The sequence below is a fragment of the Mustela putorius genome, unplaced genomic scaffold (assembly GCF_011764305.1).
Source record: "Mustela putorius furo isolate JIRA1106 unplaced genomic scaffold, ASM1176430v1.1 tig00000281_pilon_pilon_pilon, whole genome shotgun sequence".
Classification (NCBI taxonomy): domain Eukaryota; kingdom Metazoa; phylum Chordata; class Mammalia; order Carnivora; family Mustelidae; genus Mustela; species Mustela putorius.
The window spans coordinates 13,929,486-13,948,564 of NW_025421343.1; the positions used below are offsets into that span (position 1 = coordinate 13,929,486).

Sequence of the window (19,079 nt, forward strand, 5' to 3'; positions counted from 1 at the left end):
CCACTCGGATAATCCGTGAAGTTAGCATTAACTAGGTCAACTGATTTAGAAAAATAAATATAAATTGAAATGAATAAGCTTGAAACACAGTGTGAACTCATTAAAATGAAAATTAAAACCCAGGAATGACATGATTCTGAGAGAACTTGCCCCCGGTTCTAAGGACGAGTGTGCTGGCAACGTCACAGCAACTAGCCCCACGGCAGGTGCCTAGAGGGCGTCAAAGGCAACTCACCACCCCCAACGACTTCAGTGCATGGGGGAAGAATGCTGCAGGGGCGGTGGGTAGGTTATTTGTTTTGCTGGGGGGAGAGGGGTTGTCTCTGATTTTGGAGTTCTAAGATGAAGTGTTCCCCTTCCGTTTATAACTTTCCTGAGGACTTATTTATAACCCTTTAGAGATGATATTTCTGGTTAGGTACAAACTTGGAAATATTTTAATTCAAGCCACACCAATGGTATATCTAACCTTTGCACGGTCCGGGTCCACATAATGCATTTTTTTCATGTCACATTCTTCAGTAGTATAATTTAACTTGAGAATATAAAGGATCCACACTCCAAACACGAGCAAGGTACACCTGGAAAAAAAAATCAATTAGTATAATGATGCAGTTACAGGACAATCAAGAGAAATCACGTGAAATAAGGGAAAACCTACCCAAGACTGAGCTTGCCTGCTAGGTAACATAGAAAGAAAGCCTTTAAGGTGACCTCTGTGGTCAACTTAAGGCACCACTTCTTACTTGCCTGACAAGAAAAATTAGTCATTTATGACTATTTTTGTTGTAATACAGAGAAAACATTTTTATGCAAAAATATGAATCACACTGCAGACCACTGGACTTTACAAAACCAGGTAATAGCTTTTGAGCTATAGAAACTCAGCTTCGATTTTTCGCCACTTTAAAATACTGTCAGTCTTGGGGCGCCTGGGTGGCTCAGTGGGTTAAGCCACTGCTTTTGGCTCAGGTCATGATCTCAGGGTCCTGGGATCGAGTCCCGCATCGGGCTCTCTGCTCAGCAGGGAGCCTGCTTCCTCTTCTCTCTCTCTCTCTCTCTGCCTGCCTCTCTGCCTACTTGTGATCTTTCTCTGTCAAATAAATAAATAAAATCTTTAAAAAAAAAAATACTGTCAGTCTTTCCAATACTGTATGATTCCACTTACATGAAGCACAGACTCAAAAACCACAGAGACAAAAAGTAGAATGGGGACTGCCAGGGGGCCAGGGAGAGGGGAAGGGAGGGAGTCAGTGCTTAACGGGTAGAGAGTGTTGGTTTTACAAGATGCAAAGAGTTCTGCAGGTGGATGGGCGAAGGCTGCATACCTTGTGAATGTATTTACTATCACTGAACTGTATAGAAATGGTTCAGATGGTAAATACTATGTTATGGCTACTTTACCACAATTTTTAAAAACGGGGGGAAAATACGGGAAGCCTTAAAAAAATAAGAAAACAAAATAAATAATCTACTCAATTATTGCTCTAAAGATTCTCCCCAGAAATGAGGCTAACTGAGGTGAAAAAGAACCACCAGTCACCCTTAAGACCATCTACAAAAACTGCTTTTAAAGATCCAACAAACTTGGGTGCCTGGGTGGCTCAGTGGGTTAAAGCCTCTGCCTTCAGCTTGGGTCATGATCCCAGGGTCCTGGGATCGATCCCTGCATTGGGCTCTCTGCTGGGCGGGGAGCCTGCTTCCTCCTCTCTCTCTGCCTGCCTCTCTGCCTGCTTGTGGTCTCTGTCTGTCAGATAAATAAATAAAATCTTAAAAAAAAAAATCCAACAAACTCATATTTTTATATAGTTTAAAATACACACGTGCACACACATACACACACAGGGTTAGGAGAAAAGAATTGAGTCGAATCCTGGTTCTAGAAATCTTTTTTTAAAAAAAGATTATGTCTTTATTTAATTTGGAGAGTGGGAGTGCAAGTGGGGGGTGGAGGAGGGAGAGAGAGAGCATCTCAAGCAGACTCCCCACGGGCTGTAGAGCCTGATGTGTGGCTCAATCCCACATTGAGTTACTGAGAAAGTAACACAAATGAGGAATAATCTTAATGGGGAAATGATCTCTTTTCTAAAGAAGGGGCAATTTAAAAAACCAGCATCTAGCACAATAAACTATACACAATAGATGCTAAATATTTCTTAATATGTAAGGAGGATGATGAAGGAAAGTATTGCTAGGAAGTCTTTTCAAGACTTCTTGATTCTGCTTTCAACACGCTCCCCCAAGAAAACCTGGACAAGCACCCTAATCTTCCCCTTTGATGGAGTACCATGTTAAGTGAAGTGGATGCTACCATCTGTGTAAAAGCAGGGAGAGAGTCACACACGCACACACACGATTTCTTATGTACACAACACTGGTAATACTGGTTACCTTTAAGCGGGGGGGCAGGAAAGATAGGATATTTTACTGAGTACTTTTAATATCTTTTGAATTTCAGATGTTGTGAATGTAGTATTACCTCTATTCTCCCCAGCTCCCCTCCCCCGAAAAGGTACTACCTTGATGCATATAATAATTCCCTTATCTTGATTACGAACATACAAATGAGGAAGGAAGGAACAACAGTGTGTTAAAAGCAGGCCCTGTACCTACACCAGTGAGGACACTGCACTGGAATGCCTGGTCATGACTCTGTCGTGCCCACACTGTGTGCAGCGAGGGCCCAGGAGGACCTCGTCACTGCCAAGGGCTGGCGTCCCACACAGTGCTGGGCATGTCAGGCCTCAGTAAATATGGGATGATGACAAAAGGAGATGGAAAATATTAACGTACATTTCCTTTTTCCACCTTCCTCCTTCTACACCTCCTAAATTAGGGGTATTTTCAAGAGGGTGGTTTCCTTTTTTTTTCCCCCTTTTTTAAAAAAAGGATTTTATTTATTTGAGAGCGAGAACAAGAGAGAAGATGGGGGATGGGGTGGGGACAAGGGCAGAGGGAGAAGGGGAGGGAGAAGCAGACTCCACTGAGCAGGAAGCCTGAGGCAGGACTCAATGCCAGCACCCCAGGATCCTGACCTGAGCTGAAGGCAGATGCTTAACCAACTGAGCCACCCAGGTGCTCAGTGTTTTTCAAGGGTGTTTTTCAACTTGGTTTGGCTGCTACCAAACACAACCTCCAAATCCCTTCCTTACCAATTCTACCACTTATCAGGATATAAGGGTGACCTGGCTGAAACACCTGTCATCTTTTTTAGTGTTCAATATTTAAGGCCTCCAAAATCCTGTAGGGGACATTAATTAACTGTATTTTTAGATTAACTTGAAACAGCTAAGGGGGAAAGCCCTCTTTCATTACATAATACTGAGACCACAGTGCACGTAGGAGCTGCTCTCTCGGTCACTGAGGCTCAGGGACAGAGCCTGGGCGCTCCCTGGCTGTCGCTGCCCTCTCAAGGACAGCCAGATGCATAAACCCAGACATCTGTGTACAGAACCTGAACTGAATGTGCCTTTATATGACCTTCTCCGAGCAAGTATGAGAGCCACCCTACGGGTCCCACTGCACTCTTCTCCCAGCTCCCAACAGCGGACCCGGCCAGAGGGATACTCAAGGCCCAAGGGCTCATACTTACTTGAGGATGTCTTTAAGTATCAAGTTGGGTCTTCTCATCTTGTTCTGAGCTCGGGTGTACCATTGCAGAGAGGGTCTCCAGCGATCACTTCTCAGTTTCACACACTTATACTCACTGGGCATTGCTGTGAAGAGAGCAGAAGCCAGGGGCAGGAAAAGGAGGGAGAGTCAGGCAGGTGATGTTTACAAAAAGCCCTTAGGCGACACGGCCAGAGCACGGAGTACTACTCAGCAATAAACAAGAATGAACTCGTGATACCCCCAACAACCCGAGTGAATCTAAGGCAACTGTGCCAAGCCAAGACTAAAAGTTTGTGCGCAGCATGATTCCATGTACGTGATACTCTTGAAATGTCAAAATTACAGAAATGGAGAACAGATTAGTAGCTGTCAGGAGTTGTGGAGGGGTGGGCTGCGTATGGCTGGATGCTTGTGATGATGGAGATATTCTGTGTCTCGACTGTATCCCCCTCCACATCATAGCAGTGACGTTGTACTATGGTTTAGCAAGATGCTGCCAGTGGGGGAGACTAGTAAGGGGGTACATGGGATCTCTGCATTTTCTACAACTGCACATGAAACTATAGTTATCGCCAAATAAAAAGCCTAATGTTTTTTCAAGAGCCTATACCTTTTGGAGGTGCATGTGGAACGATTTACAGATGGAACAGGGGATCTGCTTCAGAAAAGTCAGGAAGGGGATAAGAGTGCACGTGGGGGAATGGCTAAGGCAACGCTAGCTTTAAACTGATTGTCAAAGCTCAGCACTGGGTACCTGGGACTCATTATGCAATATTCTCAAGATTTTGTACATTTGAAGTTTTCTATAAGAAAAAAAAGTTTAAAGAGGAAGTGTCACATTAGAAACTGAACAAAAGTGTTACATTAAGGGAAAAAATGGCAATTTTAAAAGATACTTTTCTTTAAAAAATTATTTGTTCCTGAGTATACCTGCCTATTCATCCTTTTGAATTCATTGCGTTCTCAAGTTTTTAATTACTAAATAATATTCTAGGGGGTGTTGTAGTAAAAATCAGTATGTCCACCCCTGTATAAGTTTCCCCCTTCCTCTCAACTTGGTAAAATGCTGGATTTTTAGCTAGGAGGGCAGCCTCCCAGCATAAAGACTACATTTCCCAGCCTCCCTTGGAACTAGGTACGATTAAGTCCTAGCCAACGGGATGAGCAAAAGTGACGTGTACAACTTCCAAGGTTGCTTCTTTCCCTGCTGGTTGAAATACTGACACAGGGGGAGCCACTCTGGGCCACCCAGACAGCATACCACCAAGGGATGGTGGAAGAACAGCAGAGTAGGGGCTTGGGTCCCCAGGCAATCCCAAGGACAGAGCTGCCTTTCCACCTTGGGCTGCCTGCCTCGGGACTCTCAGAAGATGGAGAAAAAACACTGTCTTTCTTAAACAGTTGTTAATTAAAAGTGAAGCCATAGCTTGGCTAATGTAGGCACCTATTAGAGTATGCTATTATGATAAATGTATATATTAAGAAACAATATCTTTACTACAGTCTTTCAGCCAAGAGGCAGTTGTGTATGTCATTATACACTTGATTTCCATTCAAGTTGTGTCATTTCCTTTGAAAAAAATCTTTTACCAAATTGATGTTCAAGTAGTTAATGTTCTCATTATTGGAAACAACCTGTCCCTCAACCCCAATTCTACCTGCATAGCAAGAATTTTCCTAGATGTGCACCTTCTGAATAATTTCAAGAAGCAGTGCCAAGGAACTCACTAGCAAGCCCCTGCTGAAGAACAACTGACCTAGAAATGTTTAAACACCATAACTGTGGGGTGCTTTAACACGTGGCCAGCCAACTGGTAGGAACTAGCAGGCGACCCACAACCAGTACATATACAGTTTCTAAGATGTCTGTTTTTCCAGCCATAATGACATGCCATTCACCCCATGGCGGACCTCCAGTAAACATTGACTGCAGTGTCAGAGAGGAGCCCGTCTCCGCCTCTGCCTGTCTCTGCTGTGCTGGACAGCGCCGTCCCGAGTAAGCCTGTGAAATTCCCTTCCCGGAATTGGCCCACCCGCTTCCTGATAAGCTGTGACTGTGGGGCCTCCTGGTAGAAGACAGCAAGACAGGAGAGAAGCAGCCCTTCCTGTCCCCTGATAGAGCGCAGCCTCTGGCAGGGGCAGTGACAGGCACAGGCAAGAGAGGGTGACTACATGTGACTCCAGCGGCATCGGTGGGCATCTAGCATCCTCAGTTTCTACTCAAGAGAAGTGAAGGCACCTCCAACAGCTTTGTGACAAGTATAAGCTTCAGTCCTGGGTAACAGAAGCTTCCTGATCTCTGGCTAAGACTTCTACACCTTTTTTAAAGATTTTATTTATGTATTTATTTGAAAGAGAGAGAGAACACAGGCAGAGGGGCAGAGGAAGAGGGAGAATCTCACACAGACCCCAAGTTGAGCACTGAGCCCAACGAGGGGCTCGATCTCATGGCCCTGAGATCATGACCTGAGCTGAAAGCAAGAGTCAGATGCTCAACCAACTGAGCCACCCAGGCGCCCCTGGCTAACATTTCTTTCTCACTCAAATTTTCCAGACTGCTGCCGTCTTTGCCATCAGTCCCCTGCATGAAAGTCCTCCCTGCCTGAAGCACATCGGTGGTTTCAGGTTTCCTGTTGGGCACTGACTGCCACAGCAGATGGTGCTCCCCTGCCACCAAGTGGGATTGTTCGAGGAAGGGAGGGGCTCTGAGGGCAGCAGAATCTGCTGTCCTGAACCCCTTCCTCTTCTCACTGTCACTGCCACACAATACAATCCATGCAAATGCTTAAAAACAAAAACAGCTGTTTGGGTTTTTTTTTCTAATCGCACAGGAGAGGATCTAAGGAGAGGGAGTGTGAGAACACGGGATGTGCAGCCTGACGCCTGGTCTCAGCTCCTGTACCTACCAGTGGGGAAGTTTGGGGCAAGTCACTCTCACTCCTGCAAGCCCAGTTTTCTCATCTGTAAAATGGGGGTGGTCACATTACCTACCTCACAGGAGTCATGTAGGGAAAGGGGTCACCCATCACAAGTCCTGTGTACCTGCTGGTTGTCGCTACTCTTATCACACAGAAAGGGACCTTACAGGCACCTACTCTCATCTGACAGGATTCATCTGTTGGGGCTTTAAGGCTCGTGTCTTTTGGTCACCCTTATTTCCAGATGCAGTTTTGGCTCTAGCTCAATCATGGAGTCCTTTCTTCCATCCATTCCATTTTCCTTCCTGGTGTTTCTAGAGAAGCAACATCCTCCTAAAGCCCCACACTCTCCCCCAGGGTCTGGTCCTGGCCAGTAGCCTCGCTCTCCCCCAAGACCTCTCTCAACTTGTAAAACCTCTAAATGCTCAGGGCTCACTAGCCCCTCACTGGCCCTGCTCCCTGTGAGAGCCGAGCCACTCCCAGCCTGTCTACCTTCCTTCACTCCATCTGCACACTATGCTTGGGATACCTTACACCAACACGTCCTCTAAAATCTCTTGAACCTTCCTTTAAAATCCCAGTCATACACCTTATGACTCAAGGGTCCTGGTCTCTACCACCAGTCTTCCCCTTGTCCCACAAGTACTCATCGCAAGGCTTCACCACCTGCCTTTCCCTCAACACCTCAAGGGAGAGACACCCCCTCCAAACCCCTACCTCTGTGCAGACCTCTCACCTAAGTTCAGACTATGTGTCCGACAATCTACCTGCTGTCTTCACCTCAGACATTATGAAGCAGAACCTGGCATTTTCCTCTATTCCTTACATCATTTGGAAGCTGTGCCATCCACTCAGCTATCCAAGCTGAAAACCTCTGTGACAGAGGTTTTCAACTCAGGCTTCTAACTTTCTTTACTTTTTTTTTTTAAGATTTTATTTTATTTATTTGACAGACAGAGATCACAAGTAGGCAGAGCAGCAGGCAGAGAGAGAGGAGGAAGCAGGCTCCATGCTGAGCAGAGAGCCTGATGCGGGGCTCGATCCCAGGACCCTGGGATCATGACCTGAGCTGAAGGCAAAGGCTTCAACCCACTGAGCCTCCCAGGTGCCCCAGGCTTCTAACTTTCATTCCCAGCCCCAGTCAATCCCAGAGGCTCTCGCTCATACCTCCCTGAACTTCTGATGCCCACTGACGTTCCTCCAGTGGTCAAGTCCCTGGAATCCATCTTGATTCTCTCCCCTCAGAGCCAGCCATCTTTCTAAAATATGTATCTGTTGAATGGTTTCCTGCTTGTCTCAGGTTTTATGACTCCCGGTGACAAACCTGTAACACTCTGGTCACAAAAAAATACTGTTAGAAGACTGGATGTGCCAGAATGCTACCTCAGTGCCTTTGCAAATGATGGAATTCCAGTGGGAATCCCAACAATCTGCCTGGTGAACCACTTTTCATCTTTAAACCTTTCTCCCCTGTGAAGATCATTTTTCAACACTATGGCTGTCCCCAGACACTTCCCCATCTTTGTTGACTGCAATGAGCTGACACTGTCTGTGTATATTTTAGGTTTCTTCTATCATTCTGCAAGTACCTGGAAGATGAGCTGCAGGGCCAGAACTCTGTTCACCTTTGTATCTCCAACATCTAGGACAGAGCTTGGCACATAGCAGGTCCTTAGGAAACATCTCGCATGGATGGAATGTACATTGCATGCCCATGACCTGTCTTCAAACAAGATAAGCATCCCCCCAAAATGTATCTTCCCCAAAATATCTAAGACAAAAACTGAAAAAAAAAAGTTAACAAAATTATAATAGTAAAGAATGAAGTATAAGCTCTACAGAAACATCTACAATGTCCAACAACAGGGAATCTGTTGATAAATGATCATTGCAGAATCTGTGGAATCTGGGATCACAGTCTCAGCACCACCTGGAAGCGTGTGAAATGCAGAGTCTCTGGCCCCCCAGATCTGCTAAATCAGGGGAGCCATATGATGAAAGTTTGAGAAGTACTATTGAAGTACCAGGTACACACTTTTTTAAAAAAAGATTTTATTTATTTATTTGAGAGAGAGTGAGTTAGAGAGAGTGCATGAGCAGAGGGAGAAGCAGACTCCCCACTGGGGAGGGAAGCCCAACGCAGGGCTCGATCCCAGGACCTGAGCCGAAAGCAGCTGCCTAACCGACTGAGCCACCCAGGCACCCTGGGTACATATATTTATTGACACAAAAAGATACTGTAAGAAAAAAAGTGGTTTTATAAAAGCATAAAGACATATAGATAGAGTCATGTTCTAGGATGTTTCCATTCAAGGTAAGAGAATCTGACTTTCCACAGAGTTTCATCAAATGCTCCTACTTGAGCCTGGAAGGTATTCTTCTGATTTACAAGAGACCACGTGGATTCCATGCTCCACAGCCATCACAAACGAGGGCCAACCTGGGTCATCTCCACGAACGTACAGCTGGCATACAGCTAGGTAAGTGGCCTTGAGACGCTCCCTCAGAGAACCTGGGATTTACCAGTTCATAGTCTTGTGCAACACCCACACTGTTCATTTACTTCTTTCGTCTTTAAGATGAAATTAAGAATTAAATTTAAGATGAAATTAAGAATTCGGTGGAAGACGGGTTGCATTAAAGTTTCAGGTACACAAACGTTAAGCCATGGGTTTCAGGTACACAAACGTTAAGTTCAGGTACACAAACAACTGCATAATGGTGCACCATTAATCCAAGAGTAATTATACTTTTAGTTAACAAAATGATCAGAATGCAGGAGAAGACTGTTTATATATCCCTAAGTGTGTATAGGTATAAAGATATTGAGAAGTTATCAACAATTGCTATCAACAATTGTGGATAAGTTCACTTTCCATTTCACATTCTTCTTATACTACCTGAATTCTGTGTGTTGCTACTTTTATTTCTGAAAGCTTAAAGCCATTTTCATGGGGGTGGGGGAGGAGGGTCCATATGCTATGATGAAAAGAAATGTGAAAACCACTCAACAAAAAATATTTTTGGGAACCTGAAGCATCTCTAGTGCGTTAGGCACAATATCTCATAAATAAAGCAATTAAAGGCAAAAACTCAAAACTAAGTTTCTGTATTGGGGGCAGTGTGCTGAGCTGGTAAAAGTATATTTTTATGGAGAAGCAAACTAAGAACGTTGACACTCAGCGAGTCCAGCTGTCTGAGGAGCAGGCACTGAGCTCCCTCCCCCTGCCTTTCTGTGTGCGCGTGCCTCACACCCAGCTCGACTTGAACATCAGAGGGCTTCAAAAAACTGCTGAGTGACATCAGTGGATGAATGAAGGGTGACAGAGGCCCTCTTAGAGCTTCAGAGGGCTCACACTCACCTGCCAGGCCTGGCATCTGCAGCCTGAGCTGGAGAAGCAAAGTGTCCCAAACATTTCCCTTCCGCTAAAGCTCTCCTCACCCCCACCAACTCTGCATTCACTTTAGTGATCTGGACCCTCCGTCGGTTCAACTCATTACCTAATGTGAAGAATGCTTAGTTTAGAATGATAAACTACTACTAGACATGCCCTACTTACCAAAACCACCTAAGGAGCGATTCCTAGATGCGTGCTTAATTTTGCCTTTGCAACACTCACTATCATGACACATGTTACTTATAAAGTTTTCCTTTTGTCTCTTGTCCCCCCAACCAGAATATGGATGGCATGGAGACAGGGATCTTCCCTTCACTCATCACTGAATTCACAGTGCCTAGGATGTTAAGAGGCTCATAATAGGCATCCAGTACATATTTACTGAATAAATACTCAGTTTCTTATGAGAGTTTCAGAAGTGATGGTGGTTTCAGGCATTCCTCCAAGGCCTTTTGTTGGCAGGCCGTCACCAATGGCTCGTCTATCTTCTTCCGTCCTATGGCAGCCTCCTGTCCTCCTTTCCCATCTCCTTCATGGTAGCTCTTTTCCTACCATCTCCTCCAAGTGCTAGGGTCCCAGGGCTCCTAGGTTTGACCCTCTTCTCCCTCAGACTGCCGGGGTGAGAGCCTCCACGTCACAGCTTTGCTAACCATCTTTATGCAGAAAAGACTTGGCTTTCAAAGTTATGTATTTCTACTCACACACAAAAACATAACATATTCTTCTCAAATGCTCGTATGCCTGATGAAGAAATAATCCTTGTTAAGGTCCCGAGGGGTTAAGGGCAAGGTCCACGCTTTCAGTCCATTTGTAGAAATGGCATTAACATCTTCCAAATTAAGAATTAGCGATTCAAGGCAAGAGTAGAATAGGCACCACCAAGCAGGACAGGAGGAACTGCCAAATGACCTATATAATTACTGGTACAAGAGTGAACAGGGCATTCATATTTACTGGGAGAAAAGCCTAGGCAGGATGTCACTAAATCTCAACAATACTTACTTCACTGGACTGCTGTGCATTTAACCTGCCAAAGGTCATGCATGGAGAAGGGGATGAGAATTCAGACCCACATCTCTTCACCTCTAAGTCCATGCCCTTCCACCTGGGGATGCTTAGAAACGGTATATATGCATGTATATGAAGGGTGTTTTGTTTCTAATAATGAGGGCTTGATGAAGCATAGGCTGTTAGAAACAAAAATCTGAACTTGAGAAGGCAGTGAGTAAGCCAACGTGGCGGTGGTGGGCTCCCTGGGAAGGCGAACAGGTACAGCTCTGATGTGAATACGGCAGCTGAAATAGCACGCCTGGAAAGGAAGGAGGTGTCCGAGAGCACAGGACTTCACAGCAGCAGAAGAGGAACACCAGCCTGCTGCCTGCTAGGCTGCCGCCCAGAACAGAGAAGCAGGGTACTGGACGCTTGCTATTGTCCGGATGAAAGGGGAGCCCACGCCCCGCCCTGGTGAGGAATGGGAGGAAGGAACAGGACAGAGCTCTACTGAGAAATGATGAAAGGAAGACTATCCGCAGCAAGAAGTGTGCAAACAGAAAGCTGCATCCCAGTTCTGGAAAGACAGCGATGGAAGTCAATTTTTGAAGATTTGCGGTGATGTGATTACTATGAGGGGATAAAGAACTAGGCAGAGAGGCCCAGGAAGCAGTTGGAAGTACGGCTTGAGGATCGACAGGACACCCAGCCCATCAGCCAGCGGTGCCCACGGAGTCCAAGAAAGCGAAGCCTTAAGACATCCACAGTATGAAATAAATTAACTTCTCCTTGAACTAGACTGGTACGAGTTATATACCATCCAGGGAAAGCTGAGAAAATAGTTACTCAGATCGTGTTTGGGGTTTTGTGTTTTAGATGAAGACTTCTACTTGCTAAAGAAGAACAGAAGACAAGGCAGGAAGCCTGCGACTGGGGAGAAGCCTGCTTTGGGGTGCACAGACACGGGATGTGTCACGGTGCCCAGGAGGAGGCCCAGCACAAGCGGAGGGCACAGCAAAGAGGAGCTGGGTGGGGAGAGAAGAGGCACACTGTGGGCAGAAGAAAGGGAATGAGCAAAGCACAAAGGCCTGTTAATCTGGGGAACAGCAAGTGACTGGGTATAGCTGAGAAAGTATGGCCTTGGATGGGCGTAGGGTTGCAGGCAGGAATTAAGGCAATATCGTGGTCCTGTTGGGCATCCAAGGGCTGGTGTCAGATCCGGGCTGTAAGTGCTGGCTGCTAACAGCACACACCAGCCCCCACTCAGCAGATCTGCCCCACAGCTGAGGGGTACAAAAGGCTAGCCCTCTGGCCTCTATGTGGGATCACCCTGGGAGGATGATTTAAGCCCCAGCACTCCCTGAGGGATCAGCTGGGAGCACAGATTTGTTCAGCATCTTTCCTTGTCTTCCTACCCAACCCCAACCTGGTGCCCTTTCTCCTGCCCTTTCTCCTGGCAGCCCCCTCAGTGAACCAGGGGCCCCTGAAGTCTTGTTTCAGGCTCTGCTTCTACCAAACCTGGCCTTAGGCCACTAGGTCAGCAGGTCAATGCATGCAAGACCACAGAAGGTCATTCAAGAGGGGTCAAGAAACGTGCAGAGCAATTGCAGGGGAAGGAGCATGGCTAGCAGAAGAGCGACGGCAGAGCCTGAGATGGGAGGCTGGCGGGGAGCCAGCACAGGGTTCTCAGCTGCAAACCCTGTGGGCCGCAGCAAAGATGGCGGCAGCCAGGGGTGCGGGGAGGGGGAGAGGAAGGGCTTGGGCTGCAGCATCAGCAGGACTTGGGATGGATCAGAGGTGCTTGGCACCCAGGAGGGAAGAGAGTTCAAGTGACAGGGAAGATGGTGGAGTGCTCTAGAGAGAGGTCACAAGGATGGAAGCTTCCATTTCTTCTGCCCATGGCGTGCCTTTTCTCTCCACACTAAGATCAGTTTGGGTCTACTGAGTCCAAAGTTCTGCGGGCCATCAGGCTGATAAATCCTGTGGACAGCTGCAAATGAAGGCTTGGGGCTATCGGGAAGGATCTCACCTGGATTAGCAGTCAGGAGGTGTCCTTGGCTGCAGGTAGTAGGAACCTGGGTATCATGGCTTTTAGCCAAGTGGGGGTTTCCTTTTCTCACAGAATAGGAAGTCCAGTGACAAGCAGCCCAGGGCTGGTATGCCACAGATGTCCCTAGCTCCCGCAAGCCTCGGTACATGGCCAACCTCCGCCCCATAGTCCAGGCAGGAAGGAGAAGAGGGATGAGATGGAAAGGAAGGGGCAGCACTATGTCAGGAGAGGGAAAACTGCCCCGGAAACACACAGGCTTCCGTCTCTATCTCTTTGGCCAGAACGACATCCCATGCCTACCCCCAGCTGCAGAGTTAGCCAGGAACTTTTCACAAGCTGGGCTGGCTGCTTCCCCAAACAAAATGAGGGTTCTGTTGGTAAGGAAGGAAAGGGGGGATGTAGAGTGGTCAATCGTAAGATATACCACGACTGAGATAAGGTCCTGGGGCATCTGTATAAAGGTGGTAATTAAGACAGCTCTATAGAGATAAGGTTCCCAAGTGGAAGACAAAGTGCAGAGCCGTCTTAACCCCGGGAAGCCCACCTGCCAGGGGCTGGGGAGGAAAGGAAGCAGCACAGGATGCACTGCTAGAAATCAGAAAAGGAAATATTAAGCAAAATCAGTAACTCTGGTGTGACGATTCCACGCCTGCGTTCCAATTATTTAAGAAAGCAGCACGCTAGTTCCTAAGCAAAATGCATTTTAAATTGCTTTATCCTAAATAAGTAATACAGGTGCCCGCAGCAAAAAGAGGTGATTTCTAAAAGTTTACTTCATCAATTCTGTGAAAATGCAGAGATGGCCTGACAGACTGAGTCTGGAATGAGTCCCTTCCTTCCAGAAACCCAAGGTTGAGGTGAGTGAGAACAGGAATGTTTCCATAGCGAGGGTGGGGGGGCTGTGGGACCGAGGAGACTTCAGAGGTGTGGTTTCTGCCATCCTACGCGCACACACACAGTTTAGTCCCAGAGTTGACTCCCCAGGTCGGCTCACCAATGCGCAAACCCATCTGTGGACATGGGACAAACATGGCAGGGCTGGGGCCTGGGATCTGCAGAACAGCGGGTCCAAGTGAAATTCTCCAATCAACTTTCTCCTACTCTCACCCTCCAGGGAGAGGCCGCGGAGAGTAGGGGAGCAGCGTTTTCACCAGAAAAGCTCAAGACTACACCAGGCCAGAGCCTTGCCTGTGGCTTCCAGAGCCCTCGGGGACATGTTATTCCTCTCCTACTGGTTCCAGGAGTCAACCTGTCCTCCTTATCCCCCCAAGCAGACAATCTAGGTGGCTAATTCCAAACCAGTTCTAGCTGTGGAACTTTTTGTTTGTATGAAAGCTCACTTAGAACCCTAAGACATAACACACATGAGCACACAACTGGGGGCACCTGGGTGGTCAGCTGGGGGAGCGTCCGACTCTTGGATTTTGCTCAGGGGATGATCTTAGGGTCATGGGGTCAAGCCCCACGTTGGGCTCCAGGCTCAGTGGGAAGTCTGCTTGAAATTCTTTCTCCCTCTCCCTCTGCCCCTCCCTCTCACATGTTCTCTCTCTCTCAAATAAAAAAAAGTATTTAAAAAAAGAAAAAGGAAAAGAAAAAGAGGCATACAATTGACCTTTTGGAAGGTTTCTCCACCTTAGCACGGCTGACATTTGGGGCTGGGTAATTCTTTGCTGTAGAAAACTATCTGGTGGATGGCATCTTGTGGATGAAGTTTAGTAGCATTTCTGGTCCTCCCCTTCCCCAGCTGTGACAAAAGCCATCTCCAGATGTTGCTGAATGTCCCCTTGGGGGATGGGGGGAAAATTGCCCCTGACGTTACCCACTGGAATAAAATCACTGTCTATATTAAAATTCCAAACATCGCCACATTTTTAAAGTATTGAGGGTAATTAAACACTGCAAAAACTGAAAACTCAAGACCATGGATGACACACTGAAAATACTTGAGTTTCGGTATGTAATCTTTTTAATGTCTGGTTTGGGTGGCTCGGAAGAAACCTGATTCATCAAGGTAAGTGGTCGTGTTCTCACCTGTACAACATGCCAGCCAACAAGCAGGCACAGGCCTGCATTCACACAGCAGTGAGGTGTGCCCGGGGACGGTAGGCACACACACGCCTTCCTGGATCCAAGCGACCCCCTCAGAGTACCATTAACCACCCCACTCCACTCCCACCACCAAAGGGGGGGAAATTCTCTGCACAGTCCTTTCCTGTTTCTACTAGGCAGGCAGTGTCTTACTTGTCTTTTAGGAATAGGAAGTTTCCTGTGTGTTCAAAACCACAAAGGAAGTGTGGGTTTGAGCTCTGGGGCTGAGACTACAACCAACCACCTCCCATCTTCTAGGGTTTGTTCCAGGGCACTTATCAGTGCCTTCTACCAGATAAGAACAGGGAGGGATGGTTCTCTATGAACCAGGAAGGGGCTCTCACCAGACACAGGATCTGCCAGTGTCTTGGTCATGGACTCCCCAACTCCAGAACTGAGAAATGAATGTCTATTGTTTAAGTAAATAGAAATAAACAAATAATCAGTGCCTCCACCACTGCCCTGGCCAGTGGGTTCTGCAAGCTGATCAGGCCCGGGAGCCACGGGAGGAGGCTGTGAAGGACGCAGGGTCCCAGACCTCACCCCATAATGTCCCACCCAGTAGGACCAAGGAAGGACACCCCATGTGCAGTTTAACCAAGTCCACCAAGCTATGTGGGTGTGCACTTTGAGAAACTCTGCAGCTAGTTCCTCAGAGCTGTAATTAACAACAGATTAAATCTGTACGTTACCCTCAAGACTTTCAGATCCTCCTACCAAATGTGCAGTTGTATGAGGACCTGTTTTCTGAAATGGAAAACAAAAGTGTTGCTTCCTGAATGCAGTCTACACTCTACTAATTTTGACCACCAACTAAAATGCAAGCACATCAGTGATTCTGAGGCACACTTTCGAATTTCTTACTAATCAACCAGTATTCCTCTATGGTTGAGAATACATGGTGACTGTCATTCAACCGCTGGCTTTGTACGTGTTTAAAAGTGCTGAAGCAGGGACGCCTCAGCACTGGGTGGCTCAGTCGGTTAAGCGGCTGCCTTTGGCTTGGGTCATGACCCCAGGGTCCTGGGATGGAGCCCCCGCCCCACCTCTGGCTCCCTTCTCGGGGGGGCGTTTGCTTCTCCCTCTCCCTCTTCCCTCTGCTCGTGCTCTCTCTCTCTCAAATAAATAAATATCTTTTTTTTTTTTTTAAGTGCTAAGGCAATTAATTCCGAGTCCTCGGAATACATAAACATTCTCCAAAATTAGAACATACCCTGGAACTGCACATGGTATTTCTCCAAGATTTTCTCGAGGTGACAAAGATGTTGATAGGGCTGCGCCTTTCACAGGATCAAATCCGGAGCCCTCTCCCCTGCCCACCTCTCTCTCTCCTTCCCCTCCTCCTCACTCCCCTTCAGCCTAGAGGCCTCCTGCTCCCACCTCCAACCTCAGGGTCTTCACTTGCCCCCGCCCCACCTCCAGGTGGCTCTCTTCTTCACCCTCTTTATTCTGGTCTTTGTCCAAAAGTCGCCTTCCCTGTAAAATAGTGTTCCCACCCCGAGCGCTGCTACTCACTCCTGCTTTACTTCACTGCACTCATTACTATTCATACCTATTTGCCTGTTGTCTGCTCTCCCCACTAAATATAAGCTTCTGAGAAAAGGGGGCTCTAGCGATTTCATTCACTGCTATAACCTCAAGACCTGCCACAGGGCCTAGCACAGAAAAGGCTCTAAACCCTTGCTGCAGGAAGTGACAAATGAATCAAGGCACTCATCGGAGGCCTGCATCCAGGCCCCCGCAGAACGGCTAACCCAAAGTTGGCATGGTCCTCACAAGAGGCGGACAGGAAAACCAGATCCTTCCCTGTGTCCAGATATCACAACCACTGGGCATTTGTGAAGTGTCCCAAGCACGTCTGATGCAGGGAGAACAGGGATGGGAATCACTGTGTGTGTGTGTGTGTGTGTGTGCGTGCGTGCGTGCACTGGGGAACAGAGATAAAGTCAAATGACTGTCCCACCCACCTCCATGGGAAATAAAAGGGGCAGTTGGATCTGTTTTGTTTTGTTTTTTAGGAGGAGAGGAAAGAGATAAAAAAAAAAGTCAACAGTTTGGCAGTTTGATAATGGCCAAGTCACCTCTTGTAGGATGCTTGCTAATACGTAAAAAGCAGGGTCGGAGGAGAACATTTCCACTGCCTCTTCTTCCACTAGGATTTGAGTCTCACCTACTTTTAAAGTAAGAACAGGAAACATAAAACTTAGCTGATTCAATGGACACTCCTACATGATGACCATTTACAAAAGAGAAATAGGAAACTGGAATAAATGGAGGGAGGTGGATTAAAAAAATAATAAAAAGGGAAAGAGAAAGTTGGGGGGGACACAGTGTGAGAAAATGGAGTGGGGGCTGGGGGACAGGAAATTCTGGGGAAGGAGAGCTGGAAAGGAAAGACAGACAGCAAGGAGGAATAGAAGCTTCAGTGTTCTTATCATGGTCTGTTCCCTGGCGCTGGATGGTTTCCCAGGAACTCCTCTCTGCAAATTCTGATACACAGACCCACCCACACACCTTCCTTAGGCCCTAACTCAGAGCTCCCCTTTGGAATCCAAGAACTGCTCCCCCACCCTTCCCCCCCAGGAGAGACTCCAGCCACAGCAGAGAAGGTTGCCCTAAACAGCATAAAAGGCAGTGGGGGTGGAAAAGGACCCCCCTTCACGCAGAACATAGTAAATGCAGGATTTCTGCCAGATCATCTAACCTAAGGGTCTGTCAAGGCAGGAGGGAGGACCACCTTTAATGTGCTGATGCCAAGGCTTTGGGTAAGGCACACCATCCGAGGGCCTGGTACCTTCTTTGCTGGCAAGCACTCGACCAGAGAATCTTGGTGAAGTGTGCTGAACTCATGCATCAACACTCTCCACTGTGTTGAAATATATTTCTGAAGCTACAGTCTGCCTGTGAAGCCTCTTTTGCAGGACAGCTGTAGGAGGGGTGGGGGTGGAAGCAGGATCGAAGTCTGAACCAAGCAAACGTGGGGATCAGAGCTATCTGAGGACAGCCAGCGGGAGCGAAGTCTCTAGAACAGGAGCAGCAGCAGATAGCAGAAGAAAGAAACCTTCCCGTCAGGCAAAGCTGCACCATTAATGCTCTTCCACCCCGTTTTCTGCCGATGCCAGGGAGAGCCAACCCAACGGCAAAGAGAGTTCAGAGTTACATGAAATGACTTCACTGTAGACCAGGGAAAGGGGAGACCCCCTGAAAAGCCCCCGTGTGCCCTCTGTTGCTAGACTGGCCACAGCACGATGACCTGTGGGCTTCTGAGGTGTTAACCTCTATCTTTCAACATAATCTCAAACTGACAGAAAGATGGCAAGAACAGTACAAAAAATTCCTATACACCTTTCACCCAGACTCCCCAACTGTTAACAACCTACCACATTTGCTCTGTCATTCTTTATCATCCAAGAGAATATGCACATTACCTTTCTAACTGTTTGAAAGTAGTTGAAAACATGACATATCTCCCCCCCAATATTTTAGTATTTCCTAAAGACAGGGATATTCCCTTACACAACCACAACATAATGATAAAAATCAGGGAACTGTTGCTTCAATCCCATCTAAAGATCTGATACAAATTTCTTGAGTAGTTCCAATAATGGTCTTGGAGCAAAAATAATCACATGTTGCCATTCAACTGTCATATCTTTTCAACCCCCCCTTAACCTGAAATAGTTGCTTTATTTTTCATGACCTTGGCATTTTTTGAAAAGTACAGCCCAGTTCTTTTATAGGATGTCTGTCAGTGGAGATTTGCCTGCTTCTTCATGTTTAGATTCAAGTTATACATTTCGGGCCAAAAAATCACAGACTAACGCTGGGCTCCTCTCAATGCCTTTTCTCAAGAGGCAATACTGCTGATCTGTCCTGCTGCTGGTGATATTAAATTTGATCTACTGGTTGAAGTGATGGAAGGCAGGTTTCTCCACTGTAAAGCTACTATTTTTCCTTGGTAGTTACTAAGTAACTTGATGGATGATACTTAGACAAAGTAAATATCCCTTTTCTCATCAAATA

The 19,079-nt window shown here is 46.9% G+C and overlaps 1 protein-coding gene across 8 annotated transcripts in view; it reads right to left on the reverse strand.

Moving 5' to 3' along the window:
* ST3GAL5 (ST3 beta-galactoside alpha-2,3-sialyltransferase 5) overlaps positions 1-19,079 on the reverse strand; it is a 54,524-nt gene that overhangs the window by 26,318 nt on the left and 9,127 nt on the right. For 7 of the 8 annotated variants that reach the window (XM_045079106.1, XM_045079103.1, XM_045079100.1 and 4 more), the window contains 2 exons: positions 3,593-3,716; positions 470-581 (listed from right to left, as the gene is read on the reverse strand). In XM_045079106.1, the coding sequence (XP_044935041.1) occupies positions 470-581; positions 3,593-3,716 (236 nt within the window). Of the gene's footprint in view, positions 1-469; positions 582-3,592; positions 3,717-7,697; positions 7,721-19,079 lie in introns of those variants that run through there. The other variant, XM_045079104.1, reaches the window with a different exon arrangement.